Source organism: Mixophyes fleayi, chromosome 5, assembly GCF_038048845.1.
Source record: "Mixophyes fleayi isolate aMixFle1 chromosome 5, aMixFle1.hap1, whole genome shotgun sequence".
Lineage (NCBI taxonomy): Eukaryota > Metazoa > Chordata > Amphibia > Anura > Limnodynastidae > Mixophyes > Mixophyes fleayi.
The window spans coordinates 88,955,599-88,972,412 of NC_134406.1; the positions used below are offsets into that span (position 1 = coordinate 88,955,599).

Below are 16,814 nucleotides of genomic sequence, written 5' to 3' on the forward strand. Positions count from 1 at the left end.
TTTTAGCAAACAGATAAAATAGCAATACCTGTATTTGGCTGTGACAGGTCAGTCTCTGAATCACCAACTCCAGGAAGTCTGTCACTTCGACCAACAAATTCTTCTTCCGACCTTTCGGTTGCAATTGTTCTCTGAATATTTTGATACCTTCATTTTACAAGGAAAACACGTAATAATGATTAGGAATTGAAGTGTGATATATATGTAGAAGATCTCATTACAGTTAGACGAAGTGTTGCATACATTATCTCCTATGTCCAGATGTGAAGCTGTCTAGTCTGATATTAATCTGTTGTTATAGGAGATGAGAAAAGATTTAAATTTTAATAGCTAAAACTGATTTATAATACACGTGTCATTATAATTGTTGTTATAATCAGTACCACCAAGCAAGTCACAGGTTATTTCAAACCTTAAAGCAGACCTATTAATGGGTGCTATAAGTTTTTTTTGTTGCTTTATTACATAGTACCTTGTCTCGTTATCCAGGAGAGAGCAGTTGTTCCAGTGAGCTATACTCTCTCCTGGAAGGCTCTCTCCGGCTTGCACAACAATAGAGCTGTTATGTGCAGAGGAAGCTGGCTCAGTAGCAAGCAGAGCGCAGTATAACTTGACGGGCCGTCAGATTTGAGTGCTTGCTCTCAGGGCAGCTGTGTGTGTGAAGGGGTAATGTTAAAAAACTGTATTTTTTAAACAGTTGAGTCCCATTTTAATGGACCAAATACTCTATTTGTGATTAGGGGCCTGATTCATTAAGGATCTTAACTTAAGAAACTTCTTATTTCATTCTCCTGGACAAAACCATGTTAGAATGCAAGGGGTGCAAATTAGTATTCTGTTTTGCACATAAGTTAAATACTGTCTGTTTTTCATGTAGCACACAAATATCAACTTTAAATTTCAGTGTACAAATAAGCTATCAAGTATTTGTGTGCTACATTCAGTATTTAACTTATGTGCAAAACAGAATACTAATTTGCACCCTTTGCATTGTAACATGGTTTTGTCCAGGAGACTTAAATAAGAAGTTTCTTCATACATGCCAACTCTCCCGGAAAGTCCGGGAGACTCCCGAAATTCGGGTCAGTCTTCCGGGCTCCCGGGCAAGCTGGCATTTCTCCCGCATCCCAATCTCACACCGATGACGCGATTCTCTGTGAATGACTCCATTTTGGAGGGCGGGAGGGGGCGGGACGAGGCCAATCTGCCCTTCAGTCACGCCCCCTCTCCCGGAAACAAGTTTCCGGGAGAGGGGAAACAAGTTTCCGGGAGTTGGTAAGTATGAGTTTCTTAAGTTAAGATCCTTAATGAATCAAGCCCTAGAAGTATATTTTCACTTTATTTTTGTAGAAATATTCAGTTAAACATAGAGGCACAAGTCATTCTGAATAGATTACCAATGTGAGACAGTAAGGTGAGCGGTACATAAGTATATATAACACATTCACAACAGTATTGTTTGTTAAAATAAGAATGAACAATACAAAATTTTAGATTTTACAAAGGACATCTTTTTCATGAATAAAGGTTATGACTGGAACACAATTTCTTAAAAATAATTTTTTTACAAATGTCAAAACAAGCAAAACATTTTGTGAATCTGTCAGCTAAATGTTTGTTTTTTTGTGAAAGAGCATAATGTTAAAAAATATAAATAGGAAAGATAAATACATTACAAATGTCTGTAGCCATTCTTATATAATATCTTTTTAACATTTGTAATATCAAATTAAAAAACAAGCATTTTCACATTCATGAATAAAACCATAGACCCATTGTCATGAGCCATTAATTTATACTAATGTAAAATTAAAGAGACATAAGGGATTTGGGTCCAAATGCCAGTTTCTTGTTATTAATTCCATTTACAGTTAGGTCTCTAAAAAAATCCAACAACTTTAAACTGAATTATTTTAGCTTAGGGATAAACTAAGATTGTCAGGATGTATCAATACACATACAGAGCTAGTAATGCCCTGAAACACTTTGTACTTGGTCTCCTGTGTTAACCGTGATGTCTGGCTGTGTGACCTTCCTGTTAATATGGTACTGAGATATACGCATAGTTTTGAGGTGCGAACAAATATAACCATAGATTTCAGCCTGGATATCGCTGCACAGTGTCTTTGTGGATTATTGTGGAGGCATCGTGCAGAATTTAACCTGTCCCATAGTGTATTAACTACCAAGTAATAAAGCTTGTGAACATTGTAGGCAATGTTGAAATTGATACAAATTTTAATGAAACAAATGCTTTCAGAAAGTGTGTGTGTGTGTGTACAGGTCCACTCTGTACCCTATTTTTATTTTACTATCAGTGCTGAAGCTTACTTAGCAGGCTTCTTGAATGCACATTGAACACCTGAAATCAACACCCTTGTGCACGAGCCCTTAGAATCATGAGGCAAATGGACATGCTTGACAAAGATATATAGAAATATTGCAAAGTAGGAGCTGCCACCTGCTTGGGTAGAAACCTAACTCACACCAACTGCTACTGGGCTTGAGACTTTCTCATGACCAGTATGTATATATAAAGGCCACTTAATTCATCAGGTCAAAAGTATCTATTACTTTAAACCAATTCCACTGCAATATGGCACTGCAATAGGCAGTGAGACAAAACCCAGCATGTTAAGTCATATTCCACCCAAAGAATCAACCATCCTGGCTAAAATCAAAAACATGCAGTCCCTGAGACACCTACATTAGGTCTCTATGAGTATGCAAACATAATTAATATCCTCTCATTGCCGTATTCAAAAGCATACGTATGAAATGCACAAATACATATAAATTACATTAAAAAAAATATTTAGCTCATACATTAGTCTGGGCCTAGGATTGTGGTCTGATATATACACAATAGTGAAAAATCTATCTTTATTTATAAGTTCAAAACTGAACTTATCTTCCATCTTACCAACTCCCTTTAAATTTCCCTCACCACCAATAACACCACAATTTCCTCAGCCTCCCATGCCTTGGTGTCACACTTGGCTCCACCTCTGTGTTACTCCGCATATCCAGTCTATCTTCCAGTCCTGTTGCCTCTGCGCTAGAAATATTGCCTAAATTTGCTCCTTTCTTACCCAAGATGCTACAAAAGCTCTTGTCCATTCTTTCATCATCTCCTGCCTTGATTATTTCAACCTCTTGCTATAACCCTCACCCATCTATCCCCACATAAATTCATCTTAACTAAAGACTGATCTTCCTCTCTAACCGCTCCACTTCTGCCACAAATTACTCACTATTACCTACAAAACCCTCAACAACACCATCCCTTCATACATCTCAAATCTCATCTCAAAATACTCTCCCTCTCGCTCCCTTTAAATCTACCTTTTACCTACACCTCACCTCATCTCTAGTAACCACTTCTCACTCCTGCCTACAAGATTTCTCCCCGGCTGATGCCCACTTATGGAACTCACTAGTATGCCCAATCAAACTTTAAGCTCTTTAGATGCTCTTTGAAAACCCATCTCCTTATGAGGGCTTATCCAATTCCCACAGATACTACTCACACTAATGCACCCTCATAATTGTCCCGATCTCCACTCTGAGCCCCACTTGCTCCTTTTGTTTCAGCTGTGCCCTATTCTACTTAGAATGTAAACTCTCTCATGAGCAGGAGCTTCTCTACTCTTTGTTTTTATTTCTGTATTTATTTTGTCTACCTTGTATGTCCCTGTATTATGTATGACCTGTTTTCCTAATGTACGGTGCTGCAGAGCACTGTGGCACCTACAGATCCACAGTAGTAGTCAATTTATCTATTTATTTATTCATTGCTATTCTTGACACATCACTACTAAATCTAATATATAAAAGAGAAAATTTGTCCTTCTGTCCTTCTGTCTGTCTTTCTATACAAATCCACATTTTTCAAGCGAAGATCATGAAATTTTGCATACGAGTGTATTAAAACATGACGGAGGCAACTAAAAAAAAATTAAAATTGAAATTCATTACGGGGTGGGGGTAACACCTAAAAATCATCCAAAACTACCATAACTCTGGAATGTCTGGAACAATTTACACCAAACCTGGTACACATATGACTTACAGTCTAACAACAAATATTGTGGGGGCAAGACACCCCTAGCACTCCTAAGGGTGGGGGTGGCGAGGGGGGTAACACCTAAAAATAATCGAAAACGACCATAACTCTGGAATGTCTGGAACAATTTAAACCAAACCTGGTACACATATGACTTACAGTCTGACAACAAATATTGTGGGGGCAAGACACCCCTAGCACTCCTAAGGGTGGGGGTGGTGAGGGGGGTAACACCTAAAAATCATCTAAAATGACCATAACTCTGGAATGTCTAGAACAATGTCTTGGAAGAAGTTCCACCATGTCACACAAAAATGCTTTACAGACCCTTAATCAAACACTTCAATTTTTAAGAGGCAATGATTTACTAATGGGTGGAGTCACTGTTGTATTGGCTGGAGATTTTCGACAAACATTGCCGGTCATTCCAAAAGGAACAATGGCGGATGAAATTAATGCATGCCTTAAATCATCACATCTTTGCAGGCATGTTCGCACTTTGCGACTAACCACAAATATGAGAGTTTCACTGCATGGCAACACAATGGACGGTCAGTTTGCTGATCATTTCTTAAATATTGGGAATGGTTTAATGCCGCTTCATCCAGTAACTGGTCTCTTCAAACTCAGAGAAACACTTTGTAACACAGTTGTGTCTTAAAATTCTTTAAATCCCGGGCAACGCTGGGTATTCTGCTAGTAGCATATAAAATGCAATGTAACCTGAGTTTAAGCTCTTTTTGTGGAATGGACTATGTATATATAAGACAAAAAATATATCACGTAAACTCACAAAAATATGATATTTTGATTATGCCATCCTCTGATCAGATCATTCTGGCTATGTATTCCACCAAGTAATGGCTACTTATATGGTCAGGTGCTCAGAATTTGCTTTTATATTCAATAATCCATAACACTAAAATGAGACATTTTTTGAGTATTTTACTGTCAAACCCATGCTTTGACTTGGCTTTTCAAACATACATACAGTATTACTAACCTACGGTTTAATTGCTCCATCTGCTGGATGGATCCGGACCTACTAATTCCATCCGGCGTTGCAGCTGTTGTAGGTCTCTGCCATGTTGTGGTACGGTTCACATGATCCACATAAAACACTCTGCCGTGGCTATCGATACGAGCCTCCCAGTCTAGGTTTCATGGAGAGAGGTTTCAAAGAGAATTAATACAGCTGATATAGATACAAACAACCAAAATCACTCACATTAAAATGTATATAAAACATCAATTATTTTAAGGTAATAAAAGGCATAAAACAGAATGTTGTGTTATTTCAAAGAAACAATCTTATCTACAAACAAGTCCTTACTTGGTGGGAGAGGCTCGTCAATGGTGGGGTAATGATGATGATCCGTCCTGAGAGAAGGTAGCTGACTAACCGGTGGGGCATTATGTGGTAAAGGACAGTCCCCTATAGAAAGGAAGAGCGGGATGCACAGGTACAGACGTTAATATCATTTTAGAGCTACAAATATGACTTTATATTCAGATCATGGGGAGGGCGTTTAGTTGGGCATTTTCCATAAGCCTGGCCATGAACACTAGTACACAATGGTGTGTATGTTAACACAGCAGTTATAATAGGTATAGAACTTCCCAACATTAAATAGCAGAATAAATAACATTATCCAGTGCAAATAATTGCAAACAGTATCACAGGACAGCTATGTCAATGCTGTCCAACTATATACTGAAGAGAGCAGCACATAGTCTATCTTTAGGCTATGTGCTCTGGTCTATAACTATTAAAATATTATATCATACAATAGCGATTGTAGAGCCCGCCAAGTAATGTGATAACTACAGACAAACTATGGAAGGCCATATTGGGCTCACAAACCCTCAGTTGGACAGCTTGGTTTTCGATGGTATAAAATGTGAATAAGCTGCATATTTTTGAGCCTTCTTGGTGTGCTAGGCCCGATATTGCTCAGATTACCCCTTAAGCCCCTGTCATTACCCAAAGAACAATATATGCATTTTCTATGATCAATTAACCCAAGGTGCCATTGTGGCCAAAGAGCTACTATTAACAGTCACGAGTATATAAGTTTGGCCACATACGCACTGATATCATCAGTGATCTCAGGAACATGTGTGGTCTCAAAATGAGCATAATGCCTGAGAAGATCAAATTCGATGAGAATATTTCCATACATGCCTCATTTTCCAACTACACTAACAAGCAGCACCTGTATGATTTTGTTGCCAAACTGGAAAGTGATCCTGCGGGTGTTCGAGACGAGTGGCAGAATAGGCTCATGCATGGCCAGTTAAAGTTTCTGAGTTTAAAATAGCTGAAAATATATGAGATAAAGTGACTGTGGTTTCCTATGTACACCACACTTCCTGTCTTTACACTTACCAGAGGAAACTGCTGATAGCCCCTTCATTATAATATTCTAGTGCATAGTAAATGCAAATACAACATTACATATCTCAACATCTGTCAATATATGGGGCCTAGATATTTCTTGATGTTTAAAATGACTTATAATAGCTCTGTAAGCTCTACATTTACATAATAAAATGTTTACAATATCAAGAAACCAAGAGTAAAATCTTGACCTAAAACCACAAGCTGAAACAGTAAGAACAGTAAGGACACCTTGTATACTTTAACACATACATATGACATCTATCTTCTGTTATAAACTGCTGTGAGAGCACTTTAAATGTACACTAGAGGGTAGATCTACTAAAGTTTCTAAAAAAGAAAAGAGTTGCCCATAACAACCTATCAGATTCTAGATATCATTTATCTAGTACATTCTAGAAAATGATAGCTAGAACCTTTAGTAAATCTACCTCTAGATCTTCCTGTGCTGTGTAAATTCTGCCCCTGGAAATTCACATGTTGACAACAATAATCATTGTACAATCAAATTAATAAATAATGCATTGCTTTTACTTAACCTTACAATTTTAATGCTAAGTGAAAGTAAGGTTAGATTACTTATCAATGTTATCAATGCAAAAAAAATTTACTTTTTCACATAACCTGTTAATGATTCTGCCTTAAAGTAGATACACACTTTCCCTACCAGCACTGACCCCCACAACTCTTAGATTGTAAGCTCATTGGGCAGGGCCATCTTTGTCTTCTGCTTTATATCAAAGTATATCATTTGTTTGTGTCATGATCCCCTCAATGACCAGTGCCGAGTAATATGTCAGCGCTTTATAAAAGATAATAATAACAACCTGAAAAGGATGTCAAAACTGAAGTTATGTAGATTATTTTCTATTTCTTAAATAACATCAGAATGATATTATGCACCTCCCCTAAATCACAATGTGAGAAAACAATGTCCCTCTCGACTTGTTAAGCTGGTAGTGGTAGCCTTTGATTTACAGAAACTGGACAACAATCACAATGGCTACTGTGCACCATCCAGGCTGAATCCCGTTTTGCTGATACCTCGTACACAATGCTTATAATACACAAAAGATGTTCTCGCAAAGCATATTGTGATTTATTTATGAGTGGTGCTGTCATCACTTGCAATGCATGAGTAGTGATGTCATCACACATCACATCTGTATTCAATAGAAACCTTATATTCCCCACTACAAAAATAAGTCACTTTAAAGTTTCATGATGTTTCTTATTTCCATAGAATTTATTGGTGACTTCTAATATACAATGAGGAAATGAAATATATTAGCTCATATATAATGCTCACTATTTAATATAATAAACTAAATGAGAATTATAGTTTAAAGACTTACTAAAATACAATGTCTTGTAGATCAATTCCCCAATGTTTTGTATTCTCTACATTAATTAATATAGTACAACCCTCCAATGGATGGAAGAAGGAAATGGCTGTAAATAAGATTTTCAGGGCTAAATTTATTCTGTCCATTTAAGGTCTAAAGACAGATGATCTCATTATATATGTCCTGGTATCAGGATTATCGATAGAAATGTGACTGAACGATTAAATATGTTATTGTTTAGCACTAAACCTTTGACTATCATGGAGCTTTCTGTTATTTTTTTCTGTCTAGAAGGTCCTTGTTCCAGCCTTGAGTGATAGGATTTCCAGTAATACAGTATACATATATAATATATACCCGCATTAACAGCAATTCATACAGCAGCATAAGAAATATAGACTTAAATTAACTATATAACATATTACATGTGATTCTGTTAACAGAAACATCCATTGAAAAAGCCTTAATCTAACCTTCTCTCCTGCTGCTTGGCCCTGCAACTGGAGATTCTGGGACACCAGGAGTCCTTTCTGAATTAATACTTTGACTAGAGATATCATCAGACCATTGGATTGAACCATCGCCATGGTCCCTGTCTGGCTCTGGGCTTTGATTAGAATCAGGCATGGATTCAAATGCGCTGTTTTCCTCCTCCTCATCATCTTGAGAGGAGAAGACAGTACTTTCAGAAATTCTGGCACTGTCCACGGAAGAGAAACGGGTGTGGCTGGAGAATCGGTTGTGGCTATCATAACATGAAGGACTATAACAAGAGGTACTGTAGCAGGAGGTGCTATAACAAGAAGTACTATAACAGGAGGTGTCACAAGTGTCACAATCGTGGTCCCCATGAACCCTCGGGCTAGAGTCACTTTCACTTTCAGTTCTAGGGAGCTCTCCATCTACACAGAGATGGTTACAAACAGGGAGGTGGTCAGTGGAGTTATCACAGGGCAAAGTACTTCTACAGTTTTCTAGGTCATCACCTTCATCTGCTACCATTTCAAGTGAAGGATCAGCCACCATTGTTTCCGTTTCACTCACAATGTCCTTTTCAGACATTTCCTTCACCGTTGATTCTTCATCAATGTCTGCACTGTTTTGCTCCTCTTCTTCTTCTCCATCTCCGATCATCTGTGCTGAAGGTAAGCTGTGCAATAAATTATGAATCCTGATGTAGTGAGTGCGAGGAGTTTCAGGTTCTCCACAAGCTGATGCTATAACTGTTTCCAACTCCGACACGGGCAGAGAGCACGGCCTAGTTTTTCTCTTTACAGTATTTCTAAGTTTAGGTTCATTGTCCTGGTGCTGAGAGACTTCTGGCTCTGTAAGATTTGTTTCTTGCTCCTTGTCGGCTTCCAATAACGAACTTGCTTCCTCTGCATTTACTACTTCTTCACTGGCAGTACTAGGATCTACAACACACTCTACTTTGGCTTCAAGCTCAGGGGGAACAGATGTTTCTGGCTCCTGCTCAGATTCTAGAACAGTATCTGGTAAAATCACTTCAGCTGGGATACTCTCTAAGCTTTCAGTTGTATTGGCTGAAAGTGCACTAGCACCTGTGATTCGTATTGTTGTCTTATGTAAACTGTTTTGACTTATTGATCTACTGTCAATTGCAGGGTGTATATCATGAGCAACTCTAGAAATGCATCCATTTGGCAATTCGGATGTTGGGTTTTCAGTGGCAACTGATGTTCTCCTCTGGGGCTCGTTAGAGAGGACTTCTACTGGGTGTCGCAATGGACTTTCATTCAGAATTGGATCAGGGTCTGCAGTGATAGAGACATCTTCATCATCTGAAATTATAAATTACACAGCAATAATTACAAAATAACAGACAAATCAGCTTTTCTCATCCAATGTTTGTTAATCAAAAGATCATATTTCAGGAGAAAGTGCACATTTGAAGATTTTCTTCAGTGAGAATGTCCTATAAACATTTCTTATTAAAAAAAAAGTCCTGAGCTCTCATGGTTTGTGTTTTGCTAAAAGAATAAATAGATCACATTTTCATTAGTATAGTTTTACTCTGAGAATATAAAATACAGTCCTGCCCTCAAGTGTTAGCATCAAGGCAACTCCTAGTAGGCAAATGTTGTAGATGTAAAATAGTTGCCACTATGGGTAATATAATTACCAGGGGCACTTTGCTACTGAGTAGGTGCATCTAAGCACTTCATGCATGGGTCATTCTTGGTGGACCTTTGTAGGTGCACAACAATCGCAAATTGACATGTTTACTAAACTTGATTATAACTGGTTTGTATTTTAAGTACTGACTGAATACATACTGACTGAAAAAGCCCATAATATAAGAATAAAGAACATATAATATGCAGTAGAAAAGCAATTGTAATTAGTCAATATTGGAAATTTGGGGCTATCCTGGAAATGAAGGATAGTTGGCAACTCTGTTGCAAGTTAATGTATATTACTCTTATATTTATTTGAATTTCTTTGAGTTTATTTTCCCTTAAATCTATTAAACTTGATTTAGATAAAGTTGTCAGGAAGTAGCAGTGTGTGCCAGAAATGTTCTGTAATCCTGCTCATAATCTGGTTAGCACTGTCCAGATTTCAAACTGGCATGCTGGAAAATGACATGTATAGTTTGCTTGTGTGTGTTTAGTCAGTAAAGGTAACTCAATAACTGCAAGATATGTCTTAGAACAAAACGTTTCTATTTGCACTTTTCAACTGCCCCCATTAAAATATATGCATGTTCCTCTATGGTTTTTCTGGTATGGCTGGAGATGTGCATGGTGGAAAAAAGAAAAAAACGTCACTTCAATGTCCAGTCTATACAACCCACTTCATGATTTACATTAAAACACTCCCTGGTCAATCCTCATTGATGTCTTCATTTAATCATGTCAGTGAGGAGACAGTGATACTGTATTTATTATATGTATCACTATTGTATATTTTTATGATTTGTGCTTTTTTTTATATTGGCAGAGATGCCATTGGAAATCAAGTTACCCATACAAAGTGTACCTCAACGGTACAAAGGCATCCCACTGAATGTAGCCAAGGCTTCTGCCATCTCTGAGGACATGGACAAGCACTGTGGTTGCTCACAAACCAGATAACACCATAAATGCACCCTTACCACAACTTGAATGTCATTTAAACATCTTGTCTTACAAAACAAAGTTTTGACTGTATTTACTTGTCAAATGCCCCAATCCAGCCATCTCCTTCAATAAGAACATACAACATTATGCAACTCTGTAGATGATGCCACTTTCATATGCAAACTCCATACATCTAATATATAAAAGAGAAAATTTGTCCTTCTGTACTTCTGTCTGTCTTTCTATACAAATCCACATTTTTCAAGCGAAGATCATGAAATTTTGCATACGAGTGTATTAAAACATGACGGAGGCAACTAAAAAAATTAAAAATTTAAATCATTACGGGGTGGGGGTGGCGAGGGGGGTAACACCTAAAAATCATCGAAAACGACCATAACTCTGGAATGTCTGGAACAATTTACACCAAACCTGGTACACATATGACTTACAGTCTGACAACAAATATTGTGGGGGCAACACACCCCTAGCACTCCTAAGGGTGGGGGTGGCGAGGGGGGTAACACCTAAAAATCATCGAAAACGACCATAACTCTGGAATGTCTGGAACAATTTACACCAAACCTGGTACACATATGACTTACAGTCTGACAACAAATATTGTGGGGGCAAGAAACCCCTAGCACTCCTAAGGGTGGGTGTGGCGAGGGGGGTAACACCTAAAAATCATCGAAAACGACCATAACTCTGGAATGTCTGGAACAATGTCTTGGAAGAAGTTCCAAAAAAAAGGGGAAATATATTTTTTCTGGATGCACCCGGAAGAACAGGCAAGACATTTCTCATCAAGTTGTTACTTGCTAAAATTCGAGTACATTCCAAGATAGCTATTGCTGTGGCCTCTTCTGGAATTGCTGCAACTTTGCTCCCTGGTGGAAGAACAGCACATTCAGCTTTCAAGTTACCGCTTAATCTGGCCCGAAGTGAAACTCCCGTCTGCAATATCACCAAACGAACAGAAAAAGCTCAGATTCTGCAGGAATGTCAGGTCATTGTATGGGATGAATGCACCATGTCACACAAAAATGCTTTACAGGCCCTCAATCAAACACTTCAATTTTTAAGAGGCAATGATTTACTAATGGGTGGAGTCACTGTTGTATTGGCTAGAGATTTTCGACAAACATTGCCGGTCATTCCAAAAGGAACAATGGCGGATGAAATTAATGCATGCCTTAAATCATCACATCTTTGGAAGCATGTTCGCACTTTGCGACTAACCACAAATATGAGAGTTTCTCTGCATGGCAACACAATAGACGGTCAGTTTGCTGATCATTTGTTAAATATTGGAAATGGTTTAATGCCGCTTCATCCAGTAACTAAAATAATTGTGTAAACAACATCAACTTAAAGATTCAAGAAGAGTTGCCTGGAGAAGCCATATTATACAAATCAATAGATACCGTTGTTGAACAAAATGAGGCTGTGCACTATCCTACTGAATTTTTAAACTCTTTAGAACCTCCCGGAATGCCACCGCATAACCTGGTACTGAAGATTGGATCACCCATTATGCTTCTCAGAAATTTAAATCCTCCAAGACTTTGTAACAGTACAAGATTAGTAGTCCAAAAGCTCAATTCTCATGTCATTGAAGCAACTATTTTGACAGGCTGTGCAAAAGGTGACAATGCTTTCATTCCACGCATACCTCTCATTCCATCTGATATGCCATTTCAATTTAAGCGTCTACAATTTCCAGTTCGTTTAGCTTTTGCCATGTCTATCAATAAGGCCCAAGGACAATCTTTACATGTAGCTGGAGTCAACTTGGAATCACCTTGCTTTTCTCATGGACAGTTTTACGTTGTGTGCTCAAGAGTTGGATCACCAAGAAATTTGTATGTATTTGCCCCAAATGAAGAAACGAGAAATATAGTTTATCAAGCTGTTTTGAAGTAATTGTTTATCGGTTCGTTTCATCATATACAGTTCAAATACAGTTTGACATTTTCACTTTTCACCTTCTACTGGTCCAATTTTAACATGATATTTACACGTATGTTTAATATTTAGATTGATTTTTGTAAATAAACATTCTTTAAATCCCGGGCAACGCCGGGCATTCTGCTAGTGTTGTATAAAGGTGTGCATTCACAGGAAAATAGGTGAAAATCTTTTTGCACTTTACTAAATGTTTTCTCTAGGGTTGAGAGCACCAATAACCCCTCTTGTGATCTGGTAGTCCAGTATGATCATAACATTTCCAAATATGTCCAATTTGGTCACCCATGTATGTAGCCAAATTGGACACAAAACCTGTTATTTCCAAGGCTGACTGATGAAGTGCCCCTGCATTTGCTACTGGTACCAAACTGAGGGCTAGATTTACTAAATGGCGGGTTTGAAAAAGTGGAGATGTTGCCTATAGCAACCAATCAGATTCTAGGTTTCACTTTGTAGAATGCACTAAATAAATGAAAGCTAGAATCTGATTGGTTGCTATAGGCAACATCTCTACTTTTGCAAACCCGCAGTTTAGTAAAAATACCCCTTAGTGTTAAAAAATTCAATATTCACCTTTAAATATCTGCACATGGTACCTGGGTTCAATACTATAGAAGTAATGTGATTAAGTTAATTACCACCTAATTGCTAAACTTTACTCACACTTCTTTTGCTCCCCGGAGCACAGGGGACTGTTCCATTTCGCCATTTTTGGCCAAAATACTGAACTTAAGTTTTGCCGGTTGTATATATAAATGGATGAGCTCTTGGAAAAATGTCTGTATAGGCTAAACCAAGTGAATGGAAGGAGGCTTGGGTGACAATACCCTTTTTTTGTGCACGTGCCTCTACTTTGTGGTTACACTCACACGCACTGTCCCAATTTGTACAGGGACAATGTTAGGATGTATACTATAAAATAGCACTGTCACCTATACACAGCTACATGTTAAACAGATATCTGAACAGGTAGTATATAATTAAAGATATTTGACATTAGCTGTGTGTTACAGTTGTATAAGATAGAGATGAAGGACACAGTTTGGCTTCAAAAATATACAATTGTCCATTACCAAAATTGTTTATTATAATAAGTAACAAAGATCTACAGTACACATTTAAAAAAACACGTGTATTGTTAGTTATTACTCTGCTTCCTAATTAACATAATTTGCATGTGAATAAGCATAAATTTAAAAAAGGATATATTACAACTGCGAGAGTTTCTATATAGATTTTACTCTAATTTTACAGAATTAAGAGTTTCTAAGAAGCGGAAATACTGCACCAGGATGAATGGATGATGTTATCTCAAATCGGAACTGCAGTTGTCCACTGACATGGTCCGTAGGCAGCCTCCGTCCCAAGGTGTAGCTAACAACACGATCCCTAGATCGTAAAAGGAAGAATACTATGAACAATGTCAAAGTTATTGTATTAAAACATTCAATTAAGTAATTGTATGAATCAAAAACATAAATAAATTGGGGGAATATATTAAGGAATCTGAAATGTATACTGAGTACAAAAAGAGAGATTTAAGTGAAATGTGAGATAATTGTTAATAGAGCTCAGGCTTAGATATTGTATTGTTCTACTGTTCCAGAAGGGCTCAAAATATATTGGGAGTAAATGTATTAAACTGAGATTCTGGCTCAAAAGGAACGAAGATCATGAGGAAACAAAACATGGTATTATTACAGTACCTCGTGGCTAATTGAATCTGCCCCATATAATTTATTAGTAGTAAGTAAAGTAGACGTATCAAAGTTAAATTATACTTAAATGATACAGAGGGTCACATTGAGTAAATGAAAAGACATGGCTGTAAGTGTTTTTTTTTAATTTATCTTCTTTATTTCATTTATTGCAATTTGAATTTTTTAGGCCCAAATTTAAATAAAACCAGCAGACATATTATTATAAATACTATCCAAAGTGGAAAATACTGTATGATAATGCACCCATGTTGTGATGTAGAACCGTTTAAAAGGATGATATAAATAAATGGTGATGACGATGATGATGAAGGATGAGGACTGCATTTAATTTAAATTTATTAAAGTAGTAGAGGGCCACAAGGAAGGAGGATGAGGGGGCCTATTTATCAAACATTATTTTTCTTTAAATCCTTTGGAAATGGCTGTCACCGTAGGATTAGGGCAAATTTTAATATTGGGTCTATTTAGCAACAATGTAACTCTGGAGATTTTACAAATATCTCTGACGTTTTCTAAATTATTACTCAGTACCTGAACTGCTAAGCTTCAGCTCTGATATCTGACACCATCTTCAGATGGAGTCAGCAGCTCTCCTCCTATAGTAAGAGACAGGCGCGAGCTGGCTATTTCAGCCCGGGGGGCGCACAGGCAGCCGCATCACGTGACACGGAATGCGGCCGCGTCATTGATGACGTGGCCGCATCCCGTGTCATGAGATGCGGCCGCCTGTGCGATGACGTGGCCGCATCCCATTTCATGGGATGTGGCCGCCGGTAAAAATCTGTAATTTTGGAGTCTGGGGGCGGCCGGCCAGCCTTTACTGGCCGGCCCTAACATCGCTGATTCTGAGCGGCACGTGGGGCCGATGGCCCCCTGCCCCCCGGCCCAGCCGTCCCTGGTAAGAGACCAGCTGGAGAAAGATCTTCCGATTTTTTTCCTGGCAGGCTGGATGCTCTTCCCCTCCTCTCCAGGAGTTCCACATTTGTGCACATGCGTGGCCTGATGGATGTGCATGCACGGAGAATAGGCCGGAACAGAACCCAGGAATACACCCCATTTCATCACTGTGATCAGTGACTAGAGAGTATGGGCCTGATTCATTAAGAATCTTAACTTAAGAAACTTCTTATTTAAGTCTCCTGGACAAAACCATGTTACAATGCAGGGGTGCAAATTAGTTTTCTGTTTTGCACATAAGTTAAATACTGACTGTTTTTAAATTTCAGTGTACAAATAAGCTATCAAGTATTTGTGTACTACATGAAAAAACAGTCAGTATTTAACTTATGTGCAAAACAGAATACTAATTTGCACCCCTTGCATTGTAACGTGGTTTTGTCCAGGGGACTTAAAAAAGAAGTTTCTTAAGTTAAGATCCTTAATGAATAAGGCCCTATATTTTACTATTCAGTTGATTGTTAAATTGTTCTATTACTACATTTCTTATTGCTGCACACAGATGCAATAGGAAATGTCAATTAACAAGCAAAATTGGCAAAGGGTGTTAAACAGATCTCGAGGGCTGTATGCAGACCCCAAAATCTCTCTCTGATATGCTAGATATAAAGCAATTTATAAGGTTATTGTTTCTTTAAGAAACTTTTCTACTATGGGACTAGGGTCCCGCTTTACAATTACATGTGCAAAGTCACACTTGCACTAACAGTAAACTAAAACTTACCTACATCTAAAAAATGTAAAACTGTACATTACATTTCTAAAAAATTACTGCCACTTTCCGAGAAACAGGTGGTTAAAACATTAGAGACATTTTTAAATACAGGCACATTTAATATATTCATTAAGACAACTTTAACCAGTGTAGTGCACATAACGAGCAGTACTCACCCAATGGCATGTCTCTCCAACAGCCGCTGCACTGGCATAGACAGCTTTCCCAGAAATCTTTTGATGATTGGACGGCTCTTTGCAAATTTATCTTTCACTTCAATTTCTAAGACATCGGTTGGAAGAGAGACAAAGCTGAATAGCTGTAGAAACATCATATAACAGAATTAGGCTATTATTAGTCTTAATTTTACTAGCAAAAAGAGTGGTAAAAACATTTGTGCTATTTAAAAATAAGGTGAAAATGTGCAGTATCCCTTAGCAACCAATCAATAAATAATTTTCCAGATCTCATCATCATCAGCTATTTATATAGCGTCAGTAATTCTGCAGCGCTGTACAAAAAACTCACTGACATCAGTCCCTGCCCCATTGGAG

The 16,814-nt window shown here is 37.8% G+C and overlaps 1 protein-coding gene across 3 annotated transcripts in view; it reads right to left on the minus strand.

The window, feature by feature from the left end:
* HECW1 (HECT, C2 and WW domain containing E3 ubiquitin protein ligase 1) overlaps nucleotides 1-16,814 on the minus strand; it is a 328,294-nt gene that overhangs the window by 66,069 nt on the left and 245,411 nt on the right. For 2 of the 3 annotated variants that reach the window (XM_075212534.1, XM_075212535.1), the window contains 6 exons: nucleotides 16,437-16,579; nucleotides 14,156-14,256; nucleotides 8,287-9,615; nucleotides 5,400-5,501; nucleotides 5,070-5,220; nucleotides 29-147 (listed from right to left, as the gene is read on the minus strand). In XM_075212534.1, the coding sequence (XP_075068635.1) occupies nucleotides 29-147; nucleotides 5,070-5,220; nucleotides 5,400-5,501; nucleotides 8,287-9,615; nucleotides 14,156-14,256; nucleotides 16,437-16,579 (1,945 nt within the window). The remainder of the gene's footprint in view (nucleotides 1-28; nucleotides 148-5,069; nucleotides 5,221-5,399; nucleotides 5,502-8,286; nucleotides 9,616-14,155; nucleotides 14,257-16,436; nucleotides 16,580-16,814) is intronic. The other variant, XM_075212536.1, reaches the window with a different exon arrangement.